Here is a 22,707-nt window from a genome sequence, read left to right as displayed (position 1 = left end):
AATTATCATGTGCAACCACAAGTCATTGACATCCGAATTTCTATCAGTGACAAGTGATCTTTTTTAATTGTAACATCAACAACTAAAGACAACCTGTTACTGATTACACCCAACTGGTTAACCCAGTAACTTAACTAATTTAGTCAGTTGGATAAAACTAACATGCATAAAAGTGCCAATGGTTCTGTGGCAGCAAATGAGCAATATGGTCAGATGCCAGTCCCATCTGATGTCTTATTCTCAGTGTTAGATATGCTCTATGACAACATTTCAAATGTATATACTGGCATATATTTTTGGAATTAAATTTTTAGTAGATATATGACCCTAGTGTATAAAGATTAGACATTATTTTCATTTTATCTAATCTGTATTTGTGTCATATTTCTATCCTTATTTATCACTCAAATATTTTTTTTATACCTTTTTTCTCTTGCTTCTGACTATTGAGGTGCTTTAACATGTGAGTTCCCCTGTATGGAATTACTATAGTCTTATCTTATCTTATCTTATCTTAATTTTGCATTTGTTGTGTCAAGAATTTCTTATAAAAGCAGAGTGCCAAAAATTATTATTATTTTTAAAGATATTTTTTGGGTGTTTTAGCCTTTAATTGATAGGACAGCTTAAGTGTGAAAGGGGGGGGGGGCATGCAGCAAAGGGCCACAGGCTGGAGTCGAACCCGACCGCTGCGGCAACAGCCTTGTACATGGGGCGTCTGCTCTACCACTAATGGACAGATCACATGATATATTGGTGTAACCCACTAGGGGAAAAAATTTAAAGAAATTGCAAATGAAAATATGAATCTATTTTTTATATAAATATTTGTACTTAATGTGTGCTATGAAGTTGTACTATTGTATATATTGTTTCATGGCTTTGTCATATTTTTCCTACATTTTATTGCATATGTTTCATTTTTTGACACTTAATGAGCAGCTTTGTCACAGTATATAATAATTCTTATTCTATTTCACTGTTGTTTTCTTTGTTTTTACCGGAATTGAACTTCTTTTTTTTCTTGTTACTAGATGTGTGAATCACTCATAGTATATATAGCTGGCCAGTCATTATTCTTTTCTTTAGTTGAGGATTAAATACACAGACACAAGACAGTGTAGAAAATAGTTGTAATGCTCTTGGCTCAGGTTACAGTAGACACACATCTTAACTGCAGTGATGACACCATGAATAAAAAAATTGTAATAAACTGAAAAAACAACAACAGAGTGAAACAACATAAAATGACACAGTGCCAAAAGGAAATCCAGTGCAGATCTACACATAGATACAATCAGAGAAAAGCTTCATACTTTCAGTAGCAACAGAAGAACGATTAAAACCCAGTTAACCAGTTAGACTTATACAAAAAATAAAAAAGTTAAACTGCCATCCAGTGGCACAGTGCCTCTTGAAAAAAAAACATTTTCATTTTTTCATGGCTTTGAAAACACAGTGTATGGTTATTCACATTAACTTGCTCTCTTCCTGATTTAGGTCCAAACCATTCAGTCAGTGCTGACAAGGCGGTAGGTCGGGGCAGAAAATCTGCTGGAGTCTGGTGAGCTACCTGATGGGTAAGAAGGGAAACAGTTCTTTTTCATTCCAGGCTGAAATATTCTCTGTCCCTGTGTAAAGGCACGATAAAGTTATTAAAACACATGAATTAATACATTTGTAAATGCTAACACATCCATTTCAGTAACAGAGTTAGCATCATCAAACCCAAATAATAATTTAGTAGATTAATCAACAATGAAAACAATCATTGTCTGCAGACCTCATGTAAAGATATTCAAATCCAAACGTACCTCTGCTGCGATTCCTGTGATGTGTTTTCCTGGTGGAGACAGCGAGGTGGAGGTGAATGAGTCAATCTGTTCACTTTCATAGACATTTATATACAACATGTATGCACAGCAAACATCTGCTCCGCTTACCACTGGCAGATGTAGAGTCCAGCCATTATCAGAATAGATGTAATGTCCACTGCAATCCATATTATTGTGTATGTAAGACGTGACTGTAACGCACAAACATGTCCAAAGGGTCAATCACATATTTTGAAAAACACTCATACAAGTTTTTCAGCTCCAAAAGGAGCACTTTAACCATGAGTGGATTACTGAACGGCCTACCGGGCGCAGGCCCAGGGGCCACAAGTGTTAGAGAGTCCTCTTGGTCTTTACTTAAAACAGTCACTCAATTTAACATGTGCCAGTTAGGAAGAGACATAAAAAGACCACAAAGAGATATAACAAGTAGACACAAAAATGACTACAGAATAACTGAAACAACACAAAATTACCTTAACTAGACCCAAATGACTACAAAAAGACACAAAACAACCACAAAGAGACACAAAGTGACTACAAAATGACTATAAAGACACCAAATTACCCTAAAGAGACCCAAATGATGACAAAAAGACACAAAACAACCACAAGGACACACAACACAACTACAAAGGGGACACAAAACAACAAAAAAGACACAAAATTACTAAAAAGAAACTCAAAAACACCACAAGACACAAAATGACCATAAAGAGATGCAAAGAACAGCCAAAAAGACACAAAATTATCTTAGAGATAACTAGACAACTACAAAAAGACACAAAACAACCACAAAGAGACGCAAAACAATTACACAGAGACAGACAGCAACAAAAAGACACAACATTACCAAAATGAAACTCAAAACAACCACAAGAAGACACAAAATGACTACAAAATTACCAGAAAGACACAAAATTACTTTAAAGAGACCCAAATGACTACAAAAAGACACAGAATCACAAAGAGACACAAAACTATTACAAAGAGACACAAAATGACCAAAAAGACACAAAATTACTTTAACAAGACCCAAATGACAAAAAGACACAAAACAACTACAAGGAGACACAAAACAACCACCATGAGACACAAAATGACCACATAAAGACACAAAACAACTTCAAGGAGACACAAAATGACCACCATGAGACACAAAACCACTAAAAAATGCATAACAATGACCAAGAGATGCAAAAACTATGTGTATTGCTCCTGTGTAGGAGAGGTGATGGGGGCCCTTTTGGATATCTGTGCCCAGGGGCCCACTGTCTCATAATCCACCCATGTCTTCAACTGATGGTGTTTGATGCCGGATAGTGAAATGAACAGAGAGGGTGGTAAAGCACGCGCTACTGTATCGCTCACCATGACCCAGTCAGGCTGCTCCATCTTTTTTAGGAGGTGGCAGGAGTTGGTGGTAACAGAGCTGGCCCCCGCACACCACAGCAGAGAGAACAGCCAACGCTCATTAACCACCCACAGGTTCACTGTAACGTTCCTGCTCCGATGATCCCTGGCAGATACAAACACAGGGTTTGAAATGTAGATCTTTGCATAGATAAATAAAGAGAGATGTAGCATATTGAAAGACATGAATCTGTGGAAAGCAGGACAGTAAATATGGTGTGTATCTGCATACACTATGTATGTTTTTATCTATATGTAAGTATGCACCTATATTTGCATGTAAATGTTTGTATTATGCTCCTGTGGGTATGTGGGTGTTGTCTTCTCCATCTTTTTTGTCAGTATTGCATGATTTACTTATTACAGTTCTGGTTCCCAACCTGTGGGTGCTGACCCACACTAGGGGTCGCCAAAGTTTTATGGAAGGATGTTAGGCCTTCTTGATTTAAGAGTGTAAGATGGACAGTAACAGTAGGCCTATATCTCAGCATTTCATTCATGTCTATGAAGAAAACTAAATGAAATTGTTATTTTTAAAGTGTGGATTATTGTTTTAGATTTTAGACTTAAAAGAACTCTCACAGGATCAGGGCACAGTGAGGGCCTGAACACAAACAATCAAAGAGCCAAAAGAACTATGGTCAAGCGTCAGAGAAGAGACAACACTGATCTTTTTTAAAGAATGCATAATTATTTAAAAAAATATGTAAGAAGAAAAACAGATAATTGTATTAAAAGTTTCTAAAAATATCATTTATGATCCATTCATGAATTAATTGATATGTTTGTATGTCAAAATGTCCTATGATTTAGTTTTAGTACATCCTCTCTGTATATATTTAAGGAATAGTGTCCTTATATTTCATTTATTTGATTTTTTTGCTTTGTGTGGGTGTGTTTTTGGGTCTGGTTTGTTTTTGGTTAAGGATATTTGTCCTTTTACTTTTTCTTTTTACTGCTCCTGCACCATAATTTTAAGATCTGTCAATAAAAAGATTAAAAAAAAAAGTTTCTAAAAATATTGGGAAAACTCAACTTCAATGTAACATTCACAGAAAATTATCTGCTCAAAATTAATCCACTTGTTACGTACTGTTATTGTTATGCATTGACTATAATCTGAAATACCCATAAAATATGTCACTTAGTCAGGTGTCATCAGTTTACCCAATGATAGAAAAGCGGTCCCTACAGGATAAAGGCCAGAAACCATTGTATTAGATCATTTTTGCATTTGTTTGAATACCATAATGAATGAAATATACAAATCATATAACGTAGTTCATCTGACAGGGATAAAAAATACATACATACAGTGCACCTACCCTGCCATCACAAGCAACATGATCCCAGCCACACATGTACCGCACACACCATTTCATTTTGAGCAAACTAATGTGATCAAAAGGTGTGAGATTACATGTGTTTATGTGTGAACAGTGCTGCTAACCTGTGCTGCCCAGTGAGTAGTTTCATGTGGAAGAAGCCTGTGTCGTAAGGCAAGGACAGTAGTCCAGGCGCAGTGTGTAGATTTAACTCTGAATACAGCACTTCAGCACTTTCTCCAAACATGTCGGTACACTGCATGTATTTCTTTGGTAATTTACAAAGGTGTGTTCGCTTATCCATTGAACAACACTCTTGGGTTGGGACATTATTTTAATCTCGTTCCCTGGAGGCCGAGTCTACACCTCTATATTCAGCACCAGCACTGTGTCTCAGCATGCTACACACACACACACACACACACACTTTTAATTAACACACTACTGTGCATGCCTCCTGGCACTGCCACAATGGCTCCCTCCTTTTTCCCTAAAGGACCGCTTGCTTTTCTATCATTAGGCAGACTGAGAACCCCTGCTAAGTGACATATTTTATGGATATTTCAGCTCAGTACAGTACGACAGATAAACTGTACAATTAACCCAAATAATGAACACACTAAAATCAGCAATTTGAATAAATTTTGAGCAGATTGTTTACTGTGAATATTACATTAGAGATGAGGTTTCTCTCTGACGCTTGGCCATTGCTGTATTAGCTTTTTGGTGGTTTTACTAACTGCGCACTTTTCTTATGCAGGACAAGGCTGTTCAGTAGAGAGTAAAGGCTCTGTCAATGTAGCTTGTATTCAGCTCTTCACTGTGCCCTTATCCTGTGAGATTTTTTTGCTTGACTCTACAGGGTCCGCAGAGTTACTGCAGGACGGGCACCATTTCTTTGTATTTTTAATTTTTAATTCAAGTTTCAATTTAAGTTTTGTTGTTGTTGTTTTTTTCCAAAAAAATATAAAACATTAACATAAATCCAACATTTATCCAATCCAACTTCTAGTTAGTAGAAAGGATAAATCTGCTTTTTCATATATATATATATATATATACATATATATATAAAATAATTTACAGTACACAGCATTAATGATCAGTGATCAATGCTAACTGTTACCCATTAATCCTCGTGCAATCATGTGAGCTAGCTGCTAAATCACTGTGCAGCACTTATCTATAACAGGAAACCTAACTTATTAACTAAGTTAGGTTATTAACTGACTTATCATTCAGGAAATAAACTTCAGGATCATTCAGATTTGAATTTTGTACACTATATGTATTCAGCTAAGGGGTCCTTGGCCTGAAAAAGAAGAACCCTGTCTTAAATTATAATCTAAACTCTAAAAATTGCAACTTAGTTTTCTTCATAGAAATGAATGAAAATATGAGATACAGCTTTAAAAATTTGTCTTACAAACCTTAAAATCAAGATGGCATTACGACCCCCACCCCAAGAAGCCTTGGCAACCCCTTGTTGGGAACCAGGCATTATGATCATATTTTGATTTATATTTATTTCTTTACCTGATTTCTTCTGTACTTAATTTGCTGTATTTCACATTCAAGTGGCCACCTCCTTCGATAGGCAAATCACTTTCGTTGTTATAGACCTGGGTGAAGCCTGGAGCAGTCTTATGTACATATTCTCTTTCTGCTGAAGGAAGCCAGAGGATCTATAAAAAGAAATAAACAACACCTTAATAAAATACGCCTTATCGTGAGATATCATAAATTCCATCAGAGGGATTGGAAATAGATTTACCAGGCCTGGGTCGATGCCAGAACTCAGAATAGTGTTGACTGTGTCCAGTGTGTCATTCTCCTCAGGACTATATAGGTCAAATATCACTGAGATGTTGTGCTGCTTGGCGAGGTCGAGGAGCTCGAGTAAGGACGGTATGGTCTGGTTCCTGGCTGTTTCCCTCTCCTCTTCGGAGAGCATGGACACTGTGTGGAAAGGATCTGTCTGGAGAGGCAAATAATAGTAACTGTAACTGTAGTGAACTGAATGATAATGCTTAAATTTTAGTGAGTGAGTGTGTGGACAAGCATGTGTCAAAGCACAGCCCTCACCTTTAGGAACCATTCGCCTGCATTCAGACTCTGTAGTTCTTCCCAGGTCAGGTTGCTGCTGTAGCTGAAGTCTGCGTCGGGGAACTTCTCTTTAACGTCTGTCGTTCTTAGCAAGAACCCGGAAAAGTTATGATCATGCATCAAGATGGGAACTCTGTCTTTACTAGGGGAGAAAACAATGAAAATAGCATCTGTGAGGCCAAAACCATCCCAGTCTAAAGGTGCATTAAGTAATTTTTGACCCTTGTCCTCTGCTGAGATAAGTCATTGGGATTCATTAACAACCAGATAAAAGTAATTGATCATTTGCTAACACCCTTTCCCCGAACAGTGATTGTCCAATCATAGCTTACTGTAGCAATCCTAACTAGACATGACGGATGTGTCAAGCTTTGGATTTCTCGACATGTGCACTGGGCTGTTGTAAAAGCGCTGTCTGATATCCAAGGAGTTAAGAGTGTGGCACCTTTTTTTGACCTCCCAAAACCAAAAACATAAGCCCCCTTCAGGACTGGGATATCCACTGTTGAGTATTAACCCACCGTGAAGGAGGTGGTTCTGGATGCGGCTCTGTGCTAATGTCGGGAAGTTGGCATTCAAGCTAATACTTAACATTCATGTCTTGCACATGGATTATCAGCTGAAGAGGAAGCAGACTTTTGCCTGGGACTTGTAGCTTTAGCATAAAGTCTTTTAGCATTATATCATGTGCACAGCCATTAATATAGGGCTCTTATTTCAAAATAAGTCAGCCACGAAGCTAACGATAATTAGCTAGCTTTCTACAATAGAAGCTAATGTCAGACAGTTGTCGATTGAAAAACTTGGTGTTACAATTAGAGAAACTTGCTTTTGTCTACCTCTGTTTAAAATCAAGGACCCATTGTTTAAAAAAAAAAGAGTGGTAACTTGCCACCGTTACCATTTTAAACTATATATGTGCTATAGACCAGATTGGCATCGCATCAACACCAAGGCCACGCCCTCTTTTGGGAGAAAGAAGCGTACTGTCACAACAAGAAAAACAGGAAAACACCAAAAGGCTATCGTGTAATGAATTAACTGAGGCTTTCATACTGAGATTTGAGGCACAAGATGGGTAAATATTTACTGTCAGCATGGAACATCGCTACATGATGCTGGTGACAGTTGCTACTGATGGCTAGCTAACGTTAGCTTGACTTGAAGGCTGCTGTGTTACAGTCATACTGTTATAGCAGCATCAGACTGTCAACCAAATCTCAGCTCAGCCAACGGTTGGCTACTAGGCTGGTTATTGGCTGGGTATTTAGCCCTTGAGGAGGGCTCAAGTTCAGACAAGGTTGCAAACCAATTATTTGACATGTCTATAAAACAAAAGTTTGTTTAACAAGAAATAATGGATACAAACTTGTCAAAATTATACTTCAAACACATCAAATTGCATTGACATCTATAGGATCTTTGCTTTTCAGTCCCCCAAAAAGGGGCATAGCCTAAGACACTCCACAAAGTACCTGTCTGTGCCAATGTGGTCTATGCAGGAATGGATCATTTGAGAGGCAAGCAACATTTAACTATCATCAGTTAGTTCTCTGGGTCTGTAGAAATCACTGTAATCCATGAAATTCACCGTACCTGACCTGTACGTCTGTCTCAAAGGCTGTCACGCCACACGCGATGCTCCTGTTGAATGACATCATGGTGTTCTCAGGGGCCAGCTGAACACAGTGAGGACAGATGGGTGAGACACACTCACAAACTACCCTAAAGCTGTGTGAACACACACAACTCCATGTACTCAGGGTTAAATTGAGCTTATTGAGCACAGCAAACTAACAAGGACAGAGTAGCATATGGGGCTCTCACATGACTGGACATTTTGTTCACACCTGAGCTAGGCATGCTGTAATGTCAACACATGGAAATGCATGGTCATTTAACAAATTACAACAGTAAACACAACACAACATACTGCGTTGTGTTTACTGTTGTGTTTACAACAGTAAACACAACGCAGTATGTTGTAAACTTAGTCTTATGTATTGTATGACATGCTCTGAATGATGGGATTTGCATGGACTATAGCAGTGCCTTTTTCTTTTTACAAAATAAAGGAATAATTTGACATTTTGGGAAATACACTTGTGTACGGTCAATTTTTCTTGCCAACAGCTAGACAAGAAGATTGACACCTGTCCGTTAAATATAAAGCTGCAGCCAGCAGAGGATTAGTTTGGCTTTGCAAGACTGAGGGAAGAGAAAGCAGCCAGTCTGGTTCAGTCTGAAACACATTTGCCTGCACCTGTAAGGCTTATCATGTTAAATCTTGTTTGTCTGTTCAAACTGTGAGTTTAAAAACAACAAATTGTGATTCTATGGGGGTTATGTACCAGACTGTTATTAACTGGGACCACAGCCATCATCACCGCAATAAAATGTTGGCATTGTACCTTTCTGCAAACCATGGATAGATTACATTTCATACGCACAGTATAATGTAGTTCAGATTACAGGTATATGAGTTTGTCATTAGGAGCAGGAAGGGACGATGGATGGTGTGACACCTAGGCAACACAGCTGCCAGCAGCAGACCATTGTTCAAGACCAACAGGCATGTCTTTTTTAATGACAGTTTGGGACATGTTCAGATGTGATTGTAGCAACAAAACCAGGTCTTGTTTAACAAGAATTCAGGGCAGTTCCAGTTGTAGTGAATAAAGCAGGTGTTTTTAACAAGAGCTTGGGCCTTGTTTAACCAGAAGACATTTCCCAACATATTTGTAGGACAAAAGTGAATGTTTTTTGACAGAGTTTGAGGTATTTTCATCAATGTGTGTAGCGACAAAAGCAGGTCTTTTTTAACAAGAGTTTGGGACATTTCCAGCTTTGTTGGTAGTGACAAAAGCGGGTGTTTTTAATGAGAGTTTGGGACATTTCCAGCCTTGTTTGTAGTGACAAAAGCGGGTGTTTTTTTGATGAGAGTTTGGGACATTTCCAGCCTTGTTTGTAGTGACAAAAGTGGGTGTTTTTAATGAGAGTTTGGGACATTTCCAGCCTTGTTGGTGGCGACAAAAGTGAGTGTTTTTTAACAAGAGGTTGGGAAATTTTCAGCTGTGTTTGTAGTGACAAAAGCAGGTCTTTTTTAACAAGAGTTTGGGACATTTCCAGTCTTGTTTGTAGTGATAAAAGTGGGTGTTTTTAATGAGAATTTGGGACATTTTCAGCCTTGCTGGTGGCGACAAAATTAAGTGTTTTTAACAAGAGTTTGGGCCATTTCCAGCCTTGTTGGTGGCGACAAAAGTGAGTGTTTTTTAACGAGAGGTTGGGAAATTTTCAGCTGTGTTTGTAGTGACAAAAGCTGGTCTTTTTTAACAAGAGTTTGGGACATTTCCAGCTTTGTTGGTAGTGACAAAAGTGGGTGTTTTTAATGAGAGTTTGGGACAATTCCAGCCTTGTTTGTAGTGATAAAAGTGGGTGTTTTTAATGAGAGTTTGGGACATTTTCAGCCTTGCTGGTGGCGACAAAAGTAAGTGTTTTTTAACAAGAATTTGGGACATTTCCAGCCTTGTTGGTGGCGACAAAAGTGGGTGTTTTTTAACGAGAGGTTGGGAAATTTTCAGCTGTGTTTGTAGGGACAAAAGTGGGTGTTTTTTGATGAGAGTTTGGGACATTTTCAGCTGTGTTTATAGTGACAAAAGCATGTGTTATTTAATAAGAGTTTGGGATTTTTTTTGCCATGTTTGTAGCAACAAAAGTGAGCCTTGTTTAACGGAAGTTTGGGACATTTCCAGCCATGTTTGTAGCGACAAAAGTGAGTGTTTTTAATGAGAGGTTGGGAAATTTTCAGCTGTGTTTGTAGTAACAAAAGCGTGTGTTTTTTAATGAGTTTGAGGTATTTCAGTCATGTTTGTAGCGACAAAAGCAGGTCTTGTTTAGCAAGCATTTGGGACATTTTCAGCCATATTCAGTGAGTGTTTTTTGACGAGAGTTTGGGACATTTCCAGACTTGTTTGTAGTGACAAAAGCGAGTCTTGTTTAACGAGAGTTTTGGACATTTACCGTTGTATTCTGTATTTTAAACCAAAACAATACTTTCCTAAGCCCAACCACATGTTAACCACAGTGTTATGACAACATTACATTGAAAATTGAAACATAAAGACATGTTAAGTTTCTGTTTGAGTTGGGGAGCAGTGATTTCCCTTCAGAGTTGCGTTGATCTTCTTATCTAACTCGAAGCAAAGCAAATAGTAGATTTCTCCAAATGTCAAACTGTCCCTTTCAATGATCATTAAACTTTCCTCCTTTGTCTACATGCACTACTAGCCTCTATTATAAATGCCATGTGTCAACCCTGACAGCTCTTTTAAAAGGTGTACTGTAAGGTCATTCATGTTAAACTGCCTGATCTGTCTCACATTTTCCATAAGGAAGTAATTTCAAAGGCTTAAGGTTTGGACTACCAAAGAGGTCAAACAGGGTGAATCATTCTTTTATTCCTCAGGCCATCAAATTGTGAAATACTGTTGATGACTCAGCAAATCATTAGTTTCACGGTGAATACTCTGGGTGTCTTGTGGTGACTTGATGTATTGATGTTTTATGTATTTTATCGTGTTTTATGTACCTTAGTCTGTGTGCCTAAGTCTCTGTGTGTTCTGTTTTACCTGGCAGCGAGACAAAAGTCAAAGTTGAAAAGAAAGTTGAAAAAAGAAGTTGAAAAGATTTGCAACACAATGCGAGGTGGACCATGTGTACCTTTAGGGTGTTGTCAAGTAAAACAGGATGCTCACCATCGGTGCGCCTCTGTGACCAATGAGCTTTGGTTTTTCAGGTAACTTGCTCCGCTCTATCAAACAAGGAGACTGGATGATCAGGGGACACAGGAAGATGGCGGTGGACACGGCTACAAACATCGCTGCGATCAGGAACTTAGACCCTGGTGAGAACAAGAATCGAACAATAAAATAACACTCTTCAGCTGTTTACACTGCTGTGAGTCTAAACAGAGGACCTGTACACAAGTCCCTTTAGAAGTGTGAGTAAATAAAGAACATCGTTTGTTCTCTGGGAGTATCACGAATAGCATTTGTGCGTTTCAAGTCCTTGGATCCTTTTTTCTTTGCAGGTATTGACACATGAAAATTTCTGTGCAACATGCAAATTACAGAACTTTTGTTCAAATACATTTTTTCTGTGTTTCATGTGACTTATGCCAGTGTGTGCTCTTAAATGACGTCTGCGACATACATTTTCCCGTGGCCACACGGAAGCCCTGGAAGACGAACAAGCTCAGCAGAGTCAACGCCCCAACAGCACCAAACTGCAAGAAAGGAGCTGTGGCCTGACAAGAGGCCGACACATGTATCAGAAACACATGATGTACATAGATATACATGTATAAAAAAACAACCCAGACATTTACACTCTCAGTATCATTCCTACAAACACTCCGATCCTTGACACGAGATCCTCATCGTACCTGGAGTGAGAGATAAACCGTTGGCCATTCTTCTCGCCACTGGAGACTAATTCCTGTGATCCCGAGAGCGATGAATAACGCACCAAAAAATAAGAAGATCTATGCAGAGAAAAAAATAAATGTGACATCCAACAATCCAACAATTTGAACAACCCCAGATGATGCATATTTGAAAAAAATATATGTGGGACAGTTAAAGGTACAGTCAGTGATTCTAGTAATCCCATACACAGTGTGTCAAATTTAGCAAATATACCCTTGCATCCTGCTAGCTGTCCAATCTGTGTGTGTGCCCTGAATGTGTAAATGGGTAATGAGTAAAGTGGCTCAATCTGAGCTACACAGCACCATTCCAGCCAATCAACAAAGGGGGCATTTGTGCTCGTACAAGAAGCATATCCTGACCAAATCTGGCCACACTTTTTAGACCGTAAAAGACAACAGGTATATGACAAAGTGCTGGCTCTGCTTTTCAAAAAGTACAGATCTCCGCTTTTTAAAACTCCTCTTCAAACCTCTGCTAGCACTCTGAAGTAAGTTTGATACTGCGTCACAGTTTAGCCAAACTAAAAGTTGGGAATAGTTTATCTTTCAGTGAATACTCCAATCATTAGACAGGCTCCTGTGACTTCTGTGATGTGACTGCAGAAAATATAAGTATACCAGCAAGCTGCACTTGGCTGCTGCTTGGAGTGAGTTCACTGTAAAGAGAAAGCTTGGAAGTTTCTGAAGGAACACTGACGGGAGGGGTGTCTTTGTTGGGTGTTGAGTTCAAATATCAATAATCTATCTCAGGAGTCACTGACTCCACCTTTAATGTACACAATACCTTGTGCAGCCAGTGTAAGTTGAGCGGTTCCCTTAAGGCAACTTGGAAGAGTGCAAAGAGCTGTAATGAAACATGTTAGATTATAGAACATGAAATTATAATGCTGGGTTCTTACTGTATGGCTGAAGAATACTTCATTAAAAACAAACATCTTTTTGAAGTTTCCATAATATCTGGTGCTGCAAGGCTAAACAACAGCTTTTATACTTCTTTTTTAAACATTCAGTCTTGTCCCAGTAATTAACCACTCCCATGACATTAAGGTACAATCTTCTACAATCACTCCATCGTCACTTCAATGAACACCATAGTAACAACACTATGTTCTCACCAGCAGCAGGACGCAGTAGCTGGTTATCACTGCCGAAATGACGACAAGCACCATGAACCAGTTCACCCATCGCTTCAGTTTTGCGAAGCCCTTCCTGATAATGGAACAAAGGAGGGCAGCACAAGGTTAGCAGAATAAAGGTCACCAATAAAGGAGGAGAAGACAAGGAAAGAAAAGAGAGGATTCTCTTTTGTGTCAGATTCAATGTGGGTCATTTGTCAGTGTGTTTGTGATCACTCACCAGTTAACATCCTCTCGGTCATTAAAAGTAACCAGACAGATGTAGAGCCAGCACAGGGAGAGCAGGGACACCAGAGTGACCACTGAGAACCAGCAGCATGCACACTAAAAAGCAAACAATATGTAAGATAATATTCTTTTTTTTTTTTAAGTTTTCGACACTAGTAATAATTAGTAGTAAAGATCTTTTGGTATGCTGTGTGTGTGTGTGTCAGTCAAAGTGTGTGTGTGCATGGATTCCACAGGGGATTTGATCTGAAAAGATGATGGAACAATTCCAAAATTTTTCATACTTGGTTTTGCGGCCTGCAGTGTGTGTTGTGACAACTCACCACAAACAGGCTCTTCATGGTCTTGCACCATCAACAGCACACCTCCACCCTCTCATACTTGTTCAAAATTATAGCCCCCCCCCTTTTATAATCCTGTTCCAGATAGATCCAAAACAAACCTGTTAAGGCCTGTTGTGAGTTTACTTATTGTTCTTGGCACACATTTCATCATCATCATCATCTCATTTGCACACCTCGTCTCTTCTAAAAGTGTGTGAACGCTTTAATTTAAGATGCATTTAAGGCACGGGAGTTTCATAGCAGCACTGTTCATCATCAATATTTTAGATTTCTGAATCCAGTCTGATGGAATGTTAATCCCTCTTTACAGGGATTTGTAAAGGTTATGCTCCGTTGAAGTGGAAGGAACCTGAAATAGATTAAGTCAGTTAGAGCAGTTATTTCATGAACGTCACACACTACTGTGCAGTACAGAGCAGCACTGAGGGAAACTAACATCTAAAACTTATCTTAACTCCCTGATGGCAGTGGTGGGAAGTAACTAAGTACATTGTTCTTCAGTGTTTCATACTACTTTTACTCCACTTTAGTCAAAAGGAAATGTATTAATGTATTGTACTTTTTACTCTGCTACATTTATTTGACAGCTTTAGTTACTAGTTACTTTGCAGATTAAAGGGATAGTTCAGATTTTCTGAAGTGGGTACGTATGAGATACTTATCCATAGACAGTATATTACAAACAGTAGATGTCAGTCTGTGCGCTGCCAGTTTGGAGAAACAGGCTGCAGTCCAACATGGAAGCTACATGTATCAATGTACTGCTGTGGAGGGTTCAGCAACAAAACCTCTTTGAGCCACCTAAGAAAATCCGTTGAAGTTTGAGTGTGCTATATTGAGAGGCTGATGCAGCTGCGTTGTCGCTCTCTTCAAAGCCAGATTCCACTGAGAAAAACAGGAATTTAACACAGCTGAACACAGGAGCTGCTGGTCTACCACTGCCTTGTACAGTTAGTTAGTTTGTGTTATTGTGTGACTTCGGCGCTTAAAACCGTTAGTTCAGATTCACCAAAGTCACAATTTAACACAAACTAACTTACTGATCAAGGCAATGGTGGAGCAGCAGCTCCCCTCTTCAGGAAGCTAAAATTACTGTTTTTCTCAATGGAGTCTGGTGGCTTTGACGAGAGCATAGATGGGGAACTGAAACCGTAAATCACTTCACCATAGTGTCAGGCTCTCTGACGGAAAGGTAAAGTAGTGCATATAAAGCTTACACTTTAAATGATATTGCCTTGTTTATGTGGGACTTTTTTAGGTGGCTAAAATATGTTTTGTTGCTGCCTCCATCCACAGCAGCACATTACTTAGCTTCAGCGTCAAACTCCAGCCTGCTTCTCCAAACTGGGGGCGTGCTGACTGACATCTACTGTATGTACAACACATTCTCACGCCAACCTCGTCACATATCGATGTTTGGTCATGGTCGTGTGAGAGGTTCCCTGGGTGCATTGGTTGTTGTCGTTCTGGAACATTGTGTCAAGTTCTGTCTGTTGCATGCATTGTCTTCTTTCAAAATACACTTCCGTTTTCATAGGAAATTTACCGTTTACATACAGTCTCTTCCAAAATAAACGCACTGCGTCAGTACATCAACGTGAATTGAGGCCTTTTTTCCCCCCAACAACACACACACACACACGTGGTTGGGTTTAGGCAACAAAAGCACACGGCTAGGTTTAGGAAAAAAAGTACAGGGTTTGGCTTTAGAATCTTACGGGACACGAACAGGATACATATATATATATATATAGATATAATGTGGCGAAAAAACACTCACTTTTCTCCTATTATTAGTTTCACTTCGGTGCTTCCAGTTGCAGCTATATAACCCCCTGCTGCAAAATCTGCAACAGCTATCTTGAGGCATCACTTCTCCTCCTCATTCACAGTGTAGGACGTGTAGATCCTGTTGAATGCAGTCTGGACACGTGATACAGGACGGCCCGCAGGAGGAAGGAGGAAGCCCAGATAGCTCTTTCTCAGAACACTGAGGGGATGCCCGACCTCGTTCACCTCTCTAAACCTGTAGGAGAGAATGAAAAAAAAAGACGACTGTGGCAGAAAGCAAATGAGGGAGGGGGTATTAAGGCAATCCCTGCTCAATAACCCTCTCAATGGAGCCTGTGTGCAAAAGGGGGTACAGCCACTGGCAGCACTTACAATGGCCCACACCATGGGGTATTGAGAAGAGTGAACAGAGCGGCCTGAGAGTGAAGTCACTCTATTGGTGCATTTGCAGCACAAACAGCCTCAGTGACAGGCACATCCATGCACAGAGAGGGGGGTGGAGGAAACAAGCTGTGTGTAAGTAAAGAATAAACAGTTTACATACTGATGGAGTTAAAGACACTATTTTGACATACATAATGACTTAATAGTTTAAAGAAGTTTGGATTGCTCACAATTTGTTGTTGTTGCAGTAGCCTGAGAATGGGGCACACAGGGCCTTTAGAAAACATGTTGGGGCATATAAATTTGCAGCTGCGCCAGGTTTCGATACAGGCTTCCAGATGGGACGTGGGAATTTACCCATGCTGTTTGTCCCCCACCGAAGAGGCACACTGAGCAATAAAGGTGACTGTTGTCAAAGGACTTTTCTCCAACCAACAGTTTCTTGTCAAACTTGATTTGACTTGGGGGTTTTGCCAGCTAACTTCTCACCTGGATTGTTCATTTTGTTTCCACGGTGAAAGCCTTCAGGGCATTTAGCAAGTTCAAGGTTAGGGCACAAGTTTTGCATAGCTCAAGCAGCTAAAACTACGACTAACACTCTTAAACTCAGTCTTGGAATAAAATGACACCCGAGCATTAAGTAATATATTTCTGAAAAAGAATTAGGAGATTATCATCTGACATGTGCAAGTTTGGACAGGTGTTAATGTCGCCAGCGTGAAACATAGACGCCTTGTTTCACTGAGCAAACTGAGCCTTGACGAGGAAGTTTTAAACCTGAGACGAATGTTGGGTAATAACAATGTGAGAGCGACCGCGCTGTCAACATGTGACAAGATGACAAAAGAAAGTAAACTAAAAATGGCCCACTTGCAATCAGAGAACAATTAAATACCTTTTCACAGTTGAGTGCCTTACAACAGAGGCTTTTTATGTCTCTGTCTAGCTGGAGGACATCACTGTTTATTTATCTAACAATGTCAGTCTCATTTGCCAACTCACACACAAGCGCACCTAATATCCTACATCAGCATGTATTAGGGTATACTTTAATGCAGTGGATAAGGTAACATAAATAAAGGCACAGCACACAGTGGTACCTGCATTGCTGGGCAGATTAAACGATAACACGGAGACACACCTTGCCAATCTGCTCACACACTTTTCAGTTATCTCTCTATGCTGCTTTGGCAATGTAAACTGTAATTAGGTGCAAAAATGTAGCGGGTGCACTGTTGCAATAAAACTGATGAGAGATAAAATACCCAATCAAGGTTTCTTAAATGATTGATGCTTATGAAATGATAAACACATGAAGGGGATAGTAAAAACTATCATAGCACACTCTCTCTCTCTCCCTGATGCGTACCCTCATGCGTGTAGTCGATACTCTGCTTTTTCTTGGAATGAGGATCGTGCCGCTCTGCTGTGACTTTCCTGATTTACAGAAATTGCTTTGCCGTCAAGTTTTGCTTTCAACCTTACTTTTGACTTCCCTCTTCTGTCCATCATCAGTCTCATTTGAATCTAATATGAAAAAACACTGTTAATGTATTAGTTATGCTAATGTGTTATGTGCATGTGTCTATTATACTCTCATGTTTAGGAGAGAAATATTATTTGTAATAGGATAGATTTGAAATTCTGGAGGGTAAGTTTTCATCATAAGCCCCTTTGAGTTTCTTACCTCTCCTGCGCAATCCCTGCCATGTTTATTTTATATTCTTGTTTTCATCACATCTTATATTTTTATATTTATGTATATATTTTGTTTTATATTGTAGCATAATGCATTTTATTGCAAACTTCTTATTTAATTTCTTATTATTTTCACTTATACACAGTATAAAAGCAACTGTAAAATGTCCCAGTTTCTCATAATAAACTGCTCCCGATTTACACCTACATATTGTGTATTATGTGCTTCCCCCCCACTTGTCTTGTAATTTTATCCTAATTACTGGCACAACAATAACAGTGGTGTCACTGTTGATTAGAATGACTCTCAGAATACATAATTTCATACGGCCTGGTCCTGTTTTCCCCCAGACTTTTTTCCTGTAAATCTCTACAGGATTTGAAATGGCATTGGTTGGGTATTCAGGCCGATTTTTAAATTTTATTTTCCTTTTTTTTTTTTTTTTTTTTTTTTGCTTTGCTGTGTTTATCATCCTGAAATAGCAAAGCCTGCCATGATGCCACAGCTGTAACCTTGAGCACTTGATGCTAAGAGATGTTGAAGTGAGAGCTCTAGTGTGATTCCCATGTGACCAGATGGATACCAGACCATTTAACATCAACCTGTCGGCTTAAAGCCAAAATGTCAAAGCAGATTATGTATTTAATTGTCATTTCTTCATAAATCTTTTCACTCTTTGCATCAAGAGCACAAAACTAGGAATTTACAGTAAGAAGGTGGGTTGCTTATCATTTTTAAAACATTCCTGAAAAAGAGTCTATCTATCTATCTATCTATCTATCTATCTATCTATCTATCTATCTATCTAATAAACCAAAACACACTCACCATAAATCACACTGTGTCGTTTCCCTCCGTACTCACACCGATCCACGCTGTGTTTGCGTTTGCCTCTGCTCTCTGCTCTGCTTCCCTCTCATCCTCTAAACTTTGTGTGAGACCGTGGACTGAATGTGAATGGTTTCACATGAATGGGTGCCGGGTTGGAAGGGTGTAGCCCGACCAGAGAGGGAGGATCCACACCGTTGTAGCCTACTCAGCTCAGGTATGTTTCAAAGTGAGACCTGCAGCTCTCGGGAAGAAAAGTGAACCTGCTCACTGACAGGTACTCTGCAACAGATAGCATGGAGAGAGAAAATATACTCCCGCTCCTCAGGGTTTGACACAGCTCGTGCACATGGTATTTTATTGTAGGATGTAGCTGCAATGTCCAAAGTGACCCACTTTCTAAATGGTGCTTAGTAATTAATGATTATTCCTCTCACCTCATGCATGGAGCAAACAGCTTCATATATACCTAATTCATTCATTGAATGATCCCAGTGAGCCCATGAATTAATTAAAACGATATAAATTCATATCCAGCTTTGAAATGTGTCAAAATAAAGACCTGGTATTTGTCTCGTGCGCACTTAAACCCTTCATTCCTCTGATGTGGTGCACGCGAAGCTTTCTCCTGCTGCAGCTTGCGAGCTCTGTTGCTGGCACGTGAGTCTATTTACTCAAACACTGTTTGAGGTCCATACTTTATATTTCCACTCCACTGTGACTAGTATCCTAAAACATGCAAAGAATAAACAATAAATAGCCTGAAGATGTTGTTATAGGTTAAGATAAGACTTGATCCCAGGGTGGAGAGTCACAAGTTACCCAGCAAGTATGTAAAGTAACTGAAATTAGCCCCACCCAGTGCTGGCCCTAACACATTTGGTGCTGAAAGCAGGATTAGGGCGAGTCCCATACCCCCTGCAGCCCAACAGTATTGCATACTATTTAACAAAATGCACATAAACTACCTACCTAATAAAAAACAAAATAATACGTGCTAATTTGCTTTCATTAACATGTTGTGCATGTGTTATAAATCAATAATCAATAAAAAAAAAAGTTGTTCAGAAGAATAAACAACAAAATAATATACAACATTGTAAAAATAATAATAAAAATGTATAAATTAAGTTTCTAATTGAACTAGGGATGCACTGATTTTAAAATTCTGGGCCAATACCGATGCCAATGTTTAAAATCACAATTTCGCCAATAGTTTTTTGTAGTTATTTATTCATCTTTTGTAGCAGGAAACACAAAAGTCTACGCTGCAAAAAAAAGAAGGGGGTCATAAGTCAATAAGTCATTCAATACAATACCTTTGAATGAGCACAAATTCAATAATACACATTCATGAAACAACCTTTAATGTAACCTTCCTTTACATGAAAAACATCTTTTAAAAAAATAAGCAAAAAGCCTTTTTACTGTATATATGATACATCACTAGTCCCTCTCTAAGATCCGTTTTATAGTGCTGTGAAAATATCAAAAAAATATCCTTCGAACAGCTTGACTCATTCAAGTTTCTCGTCAAAAGCTACATTTTACATGATTACATCGAACACCTCATGAGAATGTTATGATTCACCTCCACACAATACTCATTTTTACTTAATAGAGCGTGAACGCTTCATAATGTAAATCAATGCAACCGCCGCGAGCAGTTGGATAGCTAGCTGCTAACAGCTAACAGCTAACTTAACGAGCTCTCCTTCTGCTGATTTCACGTCTTTCTCTCCACGTCCACTCTTCTCAGTAGTATCGTGGTCGTTGCGTGGACACCGGAGAGCTTTTGTTGTTTTGACATGATAACGACACAGGAGTTTCGGGGTTCACGTGACGTCAAATAACTTGACAGCCAGACAGCAGGTAAGTGTAAGAAGCTAACGTTAGGTGGGTGGGCGGTATGAACCTAGAAGGCTACTTTTGAGGTACTTCCTTTTAGTGTTTCCGTTTTATGCTCTTTATTCTTCTACTCCACTACATTTATTTGACAATATTAGTTACAAGTTACTTTAAAGATTCACAATACTATGGTTTAAAGGTCCAGTGTGTTATGATAGGGTGATATACTGGCAGGAATGGAATAGACTATAATGAGAATATTTTCTTATTACATCACCTATATTGTATTACCTGAAAATAATAATTGTTGTGTGTTTGTTATCTTAGAATGAATTGTTTATATCTACACAGAAAGTGGGTCGTCATCCACAGAGTCTGCCACGTTGCACCACCATGTTTCTACAGTAGCCATCACTGTTGTACATGTTTAATGTAAAAACTTTTAACTTTTAGCCTATCTTAATCACATTATTTTAAAAAGCTCATTATTCAGCAGTGGACACATTGGAAAGTGTAAATTAGGAAGTTTCTGTCCGTTTTTTTTCATGCTTGTATGATAAAACTCCTTGAGATATTAATCCAAATTAATGACGTATTTATCTAAATCCTGCCGAGCTCCACTGACGCTGATTTCATTGAAGAGGCCCCATCTTCACTTCAAACAAATCGTGTGCAAAGAATTGTGGGTACACACATGCATCCTTGAAATTTCCCTGACAGAAGGACTCAGTCCTCCATAGAATTTGAAAGATCCTTGACATTGGCATAGTGCAGGACTTGTGACAGAGTCTTTTTCATTGTGGTATTTTTACTTTACGTAAGTGAAAGATCCGAGTACTTCTTCTACTGCAGAGTCAGAATGAAAGTCCTACATAATATAAAATAGTCATATTATATTTAGTAATAGATAGATTCCTGTAGCACCACTTTGCAGCTGGAACTCCTGGAAGTTGTTTAAGGAGAGGGACAATAAATGCATTTGGTTCATTTAATATGCATGATTTACATTACTGCTTATTTCCCCGTAGTTTTCCATACTGTCTTAGATTTGTGAATGTGTCAGGTATGCACTTTACATACCTGCAAGTCAGTAGTGTTTTTCTTTGTCGAACCGCTGTCTTAAAACGTGCAGAGACATGAAACCTCCTCGTCAAAGCACCATTACAGCAAACATCACCTCTGATTTACTTTGTATTGCTTTGTGTTGAAGCAGTGCACACTCCTCACATCAATCAGTCTGGTAATATAACTGAATTACATGAACCGACAGTTTAATGAAGCGAACAATTACTACAGACGTGCGAGGCTTTAATGTGATAGTGCACATATCAGGTTACTGCAAAATCATTTGCATGGTGTAATGAAATGAGCTATAACCAAATGGGCACATGGGGCTTCAGGTGAATTTGGAAAAATATGTAAATGAGAGACTGTAGCAGATATGAAACTGAGATGAAAGTCGGGGAAGGTCATATTTAGAAGACGCATTACGTCTCAGTTTCTGCTATTTTAGTCTTATGAGCAGTTATGAGTTAAATTATGAGCAAAATTTAGAGTCAGTGCTGCAGCTTTCCACCTAGGATACTGACTTGGACTGTTGTGGTTCTTTTAAACAGGTTTCAGCTCATGTTTGGAGACATTATGTTGTCGCTGCAACACATCATTTAAAGAAGGCACATTGTTCCACGTCATTTCAACTTAGAGTGAAATGAGTTGTTCGAACAGAGGCACTTAAGAAAATGACACGCTCACTGGTCCTGCTGTAAAAACACTGCGCTTCAACTTTAGGAAAAAAGTCAATACCAATAGGTGTTTCAGGAAGACTGGAAGAGACTGGAAATTATCATGATAAGCGATGTCTTTGGGATGTATGTAACAGAGCTGACATCACTTGGTGTTTGCATGCAACTATCTTTTTCATAGTCTGTCAAGTTGCATTTATCTTTATGACAAGAGGATAAATGAAATGATAAATTATAATGGTAAATTGTAAATAATTTGAAAACACACATTCGGCATGTATTAAATTAAATGAAACACACAATTTTTTAAAAAGGTTTATTGAGTCAATTGATTTCATGTGTATTTAGTACTGTTACTTTGTGTTGCAGTTTGCAGAGCACATGGTTCTCGGGAAGGACGCCAGGCTGTTTCACCTCGGTGTCCACCTGTGAATATAAGTAGAATATGAATCGATTAATAATTCATTGCAGCAGTAAATTGTGTACTTTAAAGGATAAAGAGAGATTCGGCATGAGCAAACTGTTTTTGTATTAATAGTA

General features: G+C 38.8%; 1 protein-coding gene across 3 annotated transcripts; it reads right to left on the bottom strand.

The window, feature by feature from the left end:
- Window positions 1–1,116: 1,116 nt before the first annotated feature.
- Window positions 1,117–18,739, bottom strand: gdpd2 (glycerophosphodiester phosphodiesterase domain containing 2). 3 transcript variants are annotated; one of them, XM_049586072.1, is made up of 17 exons: window positions 18,578–18,692; window positions 16,039–16,176; window positions 15,656–15,901; window positions 13,524–13,627; window positions 13,283–13,376; window positions 12,952–13,011; window positions 12,123–12,221; window positions 11,891–11,984; window positions 11,434–11,579; window positions 8,276–8,358; window positions 6,659–6,821; window positions 6,348–6,551; window positions 6,110–6,258; window positions 3,207–3,354; window positions 1,944–2,026; window positions 1,815–1,843; window positions 1,117–1,573 (listed from the first exon to the last, which is right to left on the bottom strand). In XM_049586072.1, exons 3-17 carry the CDS (start codon window positions 15,743–15,745, stop codon window positions 1,512–1,514), a joined length of 1,608 nt encoding a protein of 535 aa, XP_049442029.1. In that variant the 5' UTR covers window positions 15,746–15,901; window positions 16,039–16,176; window positions 18,578–18,692; the 3' UTR covers window positions 1,117–1,511. The 3 variants fall into 3 exon arrangements, with proteins under 3 accessions (XP_049442029.1, XP_049442030.1, XP_049442028.1); XM_049586073.1 differs by lacking the exon at window positions 16,039–16,176 and having other exon boundaries at window positions 1,117–1,631; window positions 18,578–18,739; XM_049586071.1 differs by lacking the exon at window positions 16,039–16,176 and having other exon boundaries at window positions 18,578–18,739.
- Between the last annotated feature and the right edge of the window lie 3,968 nt (window positions 18,740–22,707).

This window comes from Epinephelus fuscoguttatus, linkage group LG9 (genome assembly GCF_011397635.1).
Source record: "Epinephelus fuscoguttatus linkage group LG9, E.fuscoguttatus.final_Chr_v1".
In the NCBI taxonomy this organism is placed as follows: domain Eukaryota; kingdom Metazoa; phylum Chordata; class Actinopteri; order Perciformes; family Serranidae; genus Epinephelus; species Epinephelus fuscoguttatus.
Note: the sequence above shows the minus strand (reverse complement) of the source record. Positions and strands in the feature narration are given on the sequence as shown.

Excerpts from the sequence above, each read along its gene's own strand:
- gdpd2 (XM_049586073.1), bottom strand. The coding sequence starts at position 15,745 with ATGCCTCAAGATAGCTGTTGCAGATTTTGCAGCAGGGGGTTATATAGC. Across the intron at positions 13,377-13,523 it reads GACCGAGAGGATGTTAACTG|GAAGGGCTTCGCAAAACTGA; the intron begins GTGAGTGATCAC and ends TTCCATTATCAG. Across the intron at positions 1,844-1,943 it reads GGACTCTACATCTGCCAGTG|GAAAACACATCACAGGAATC; the intron begins GTAAGCGGAGCA and ends TGTCTCCACCAG.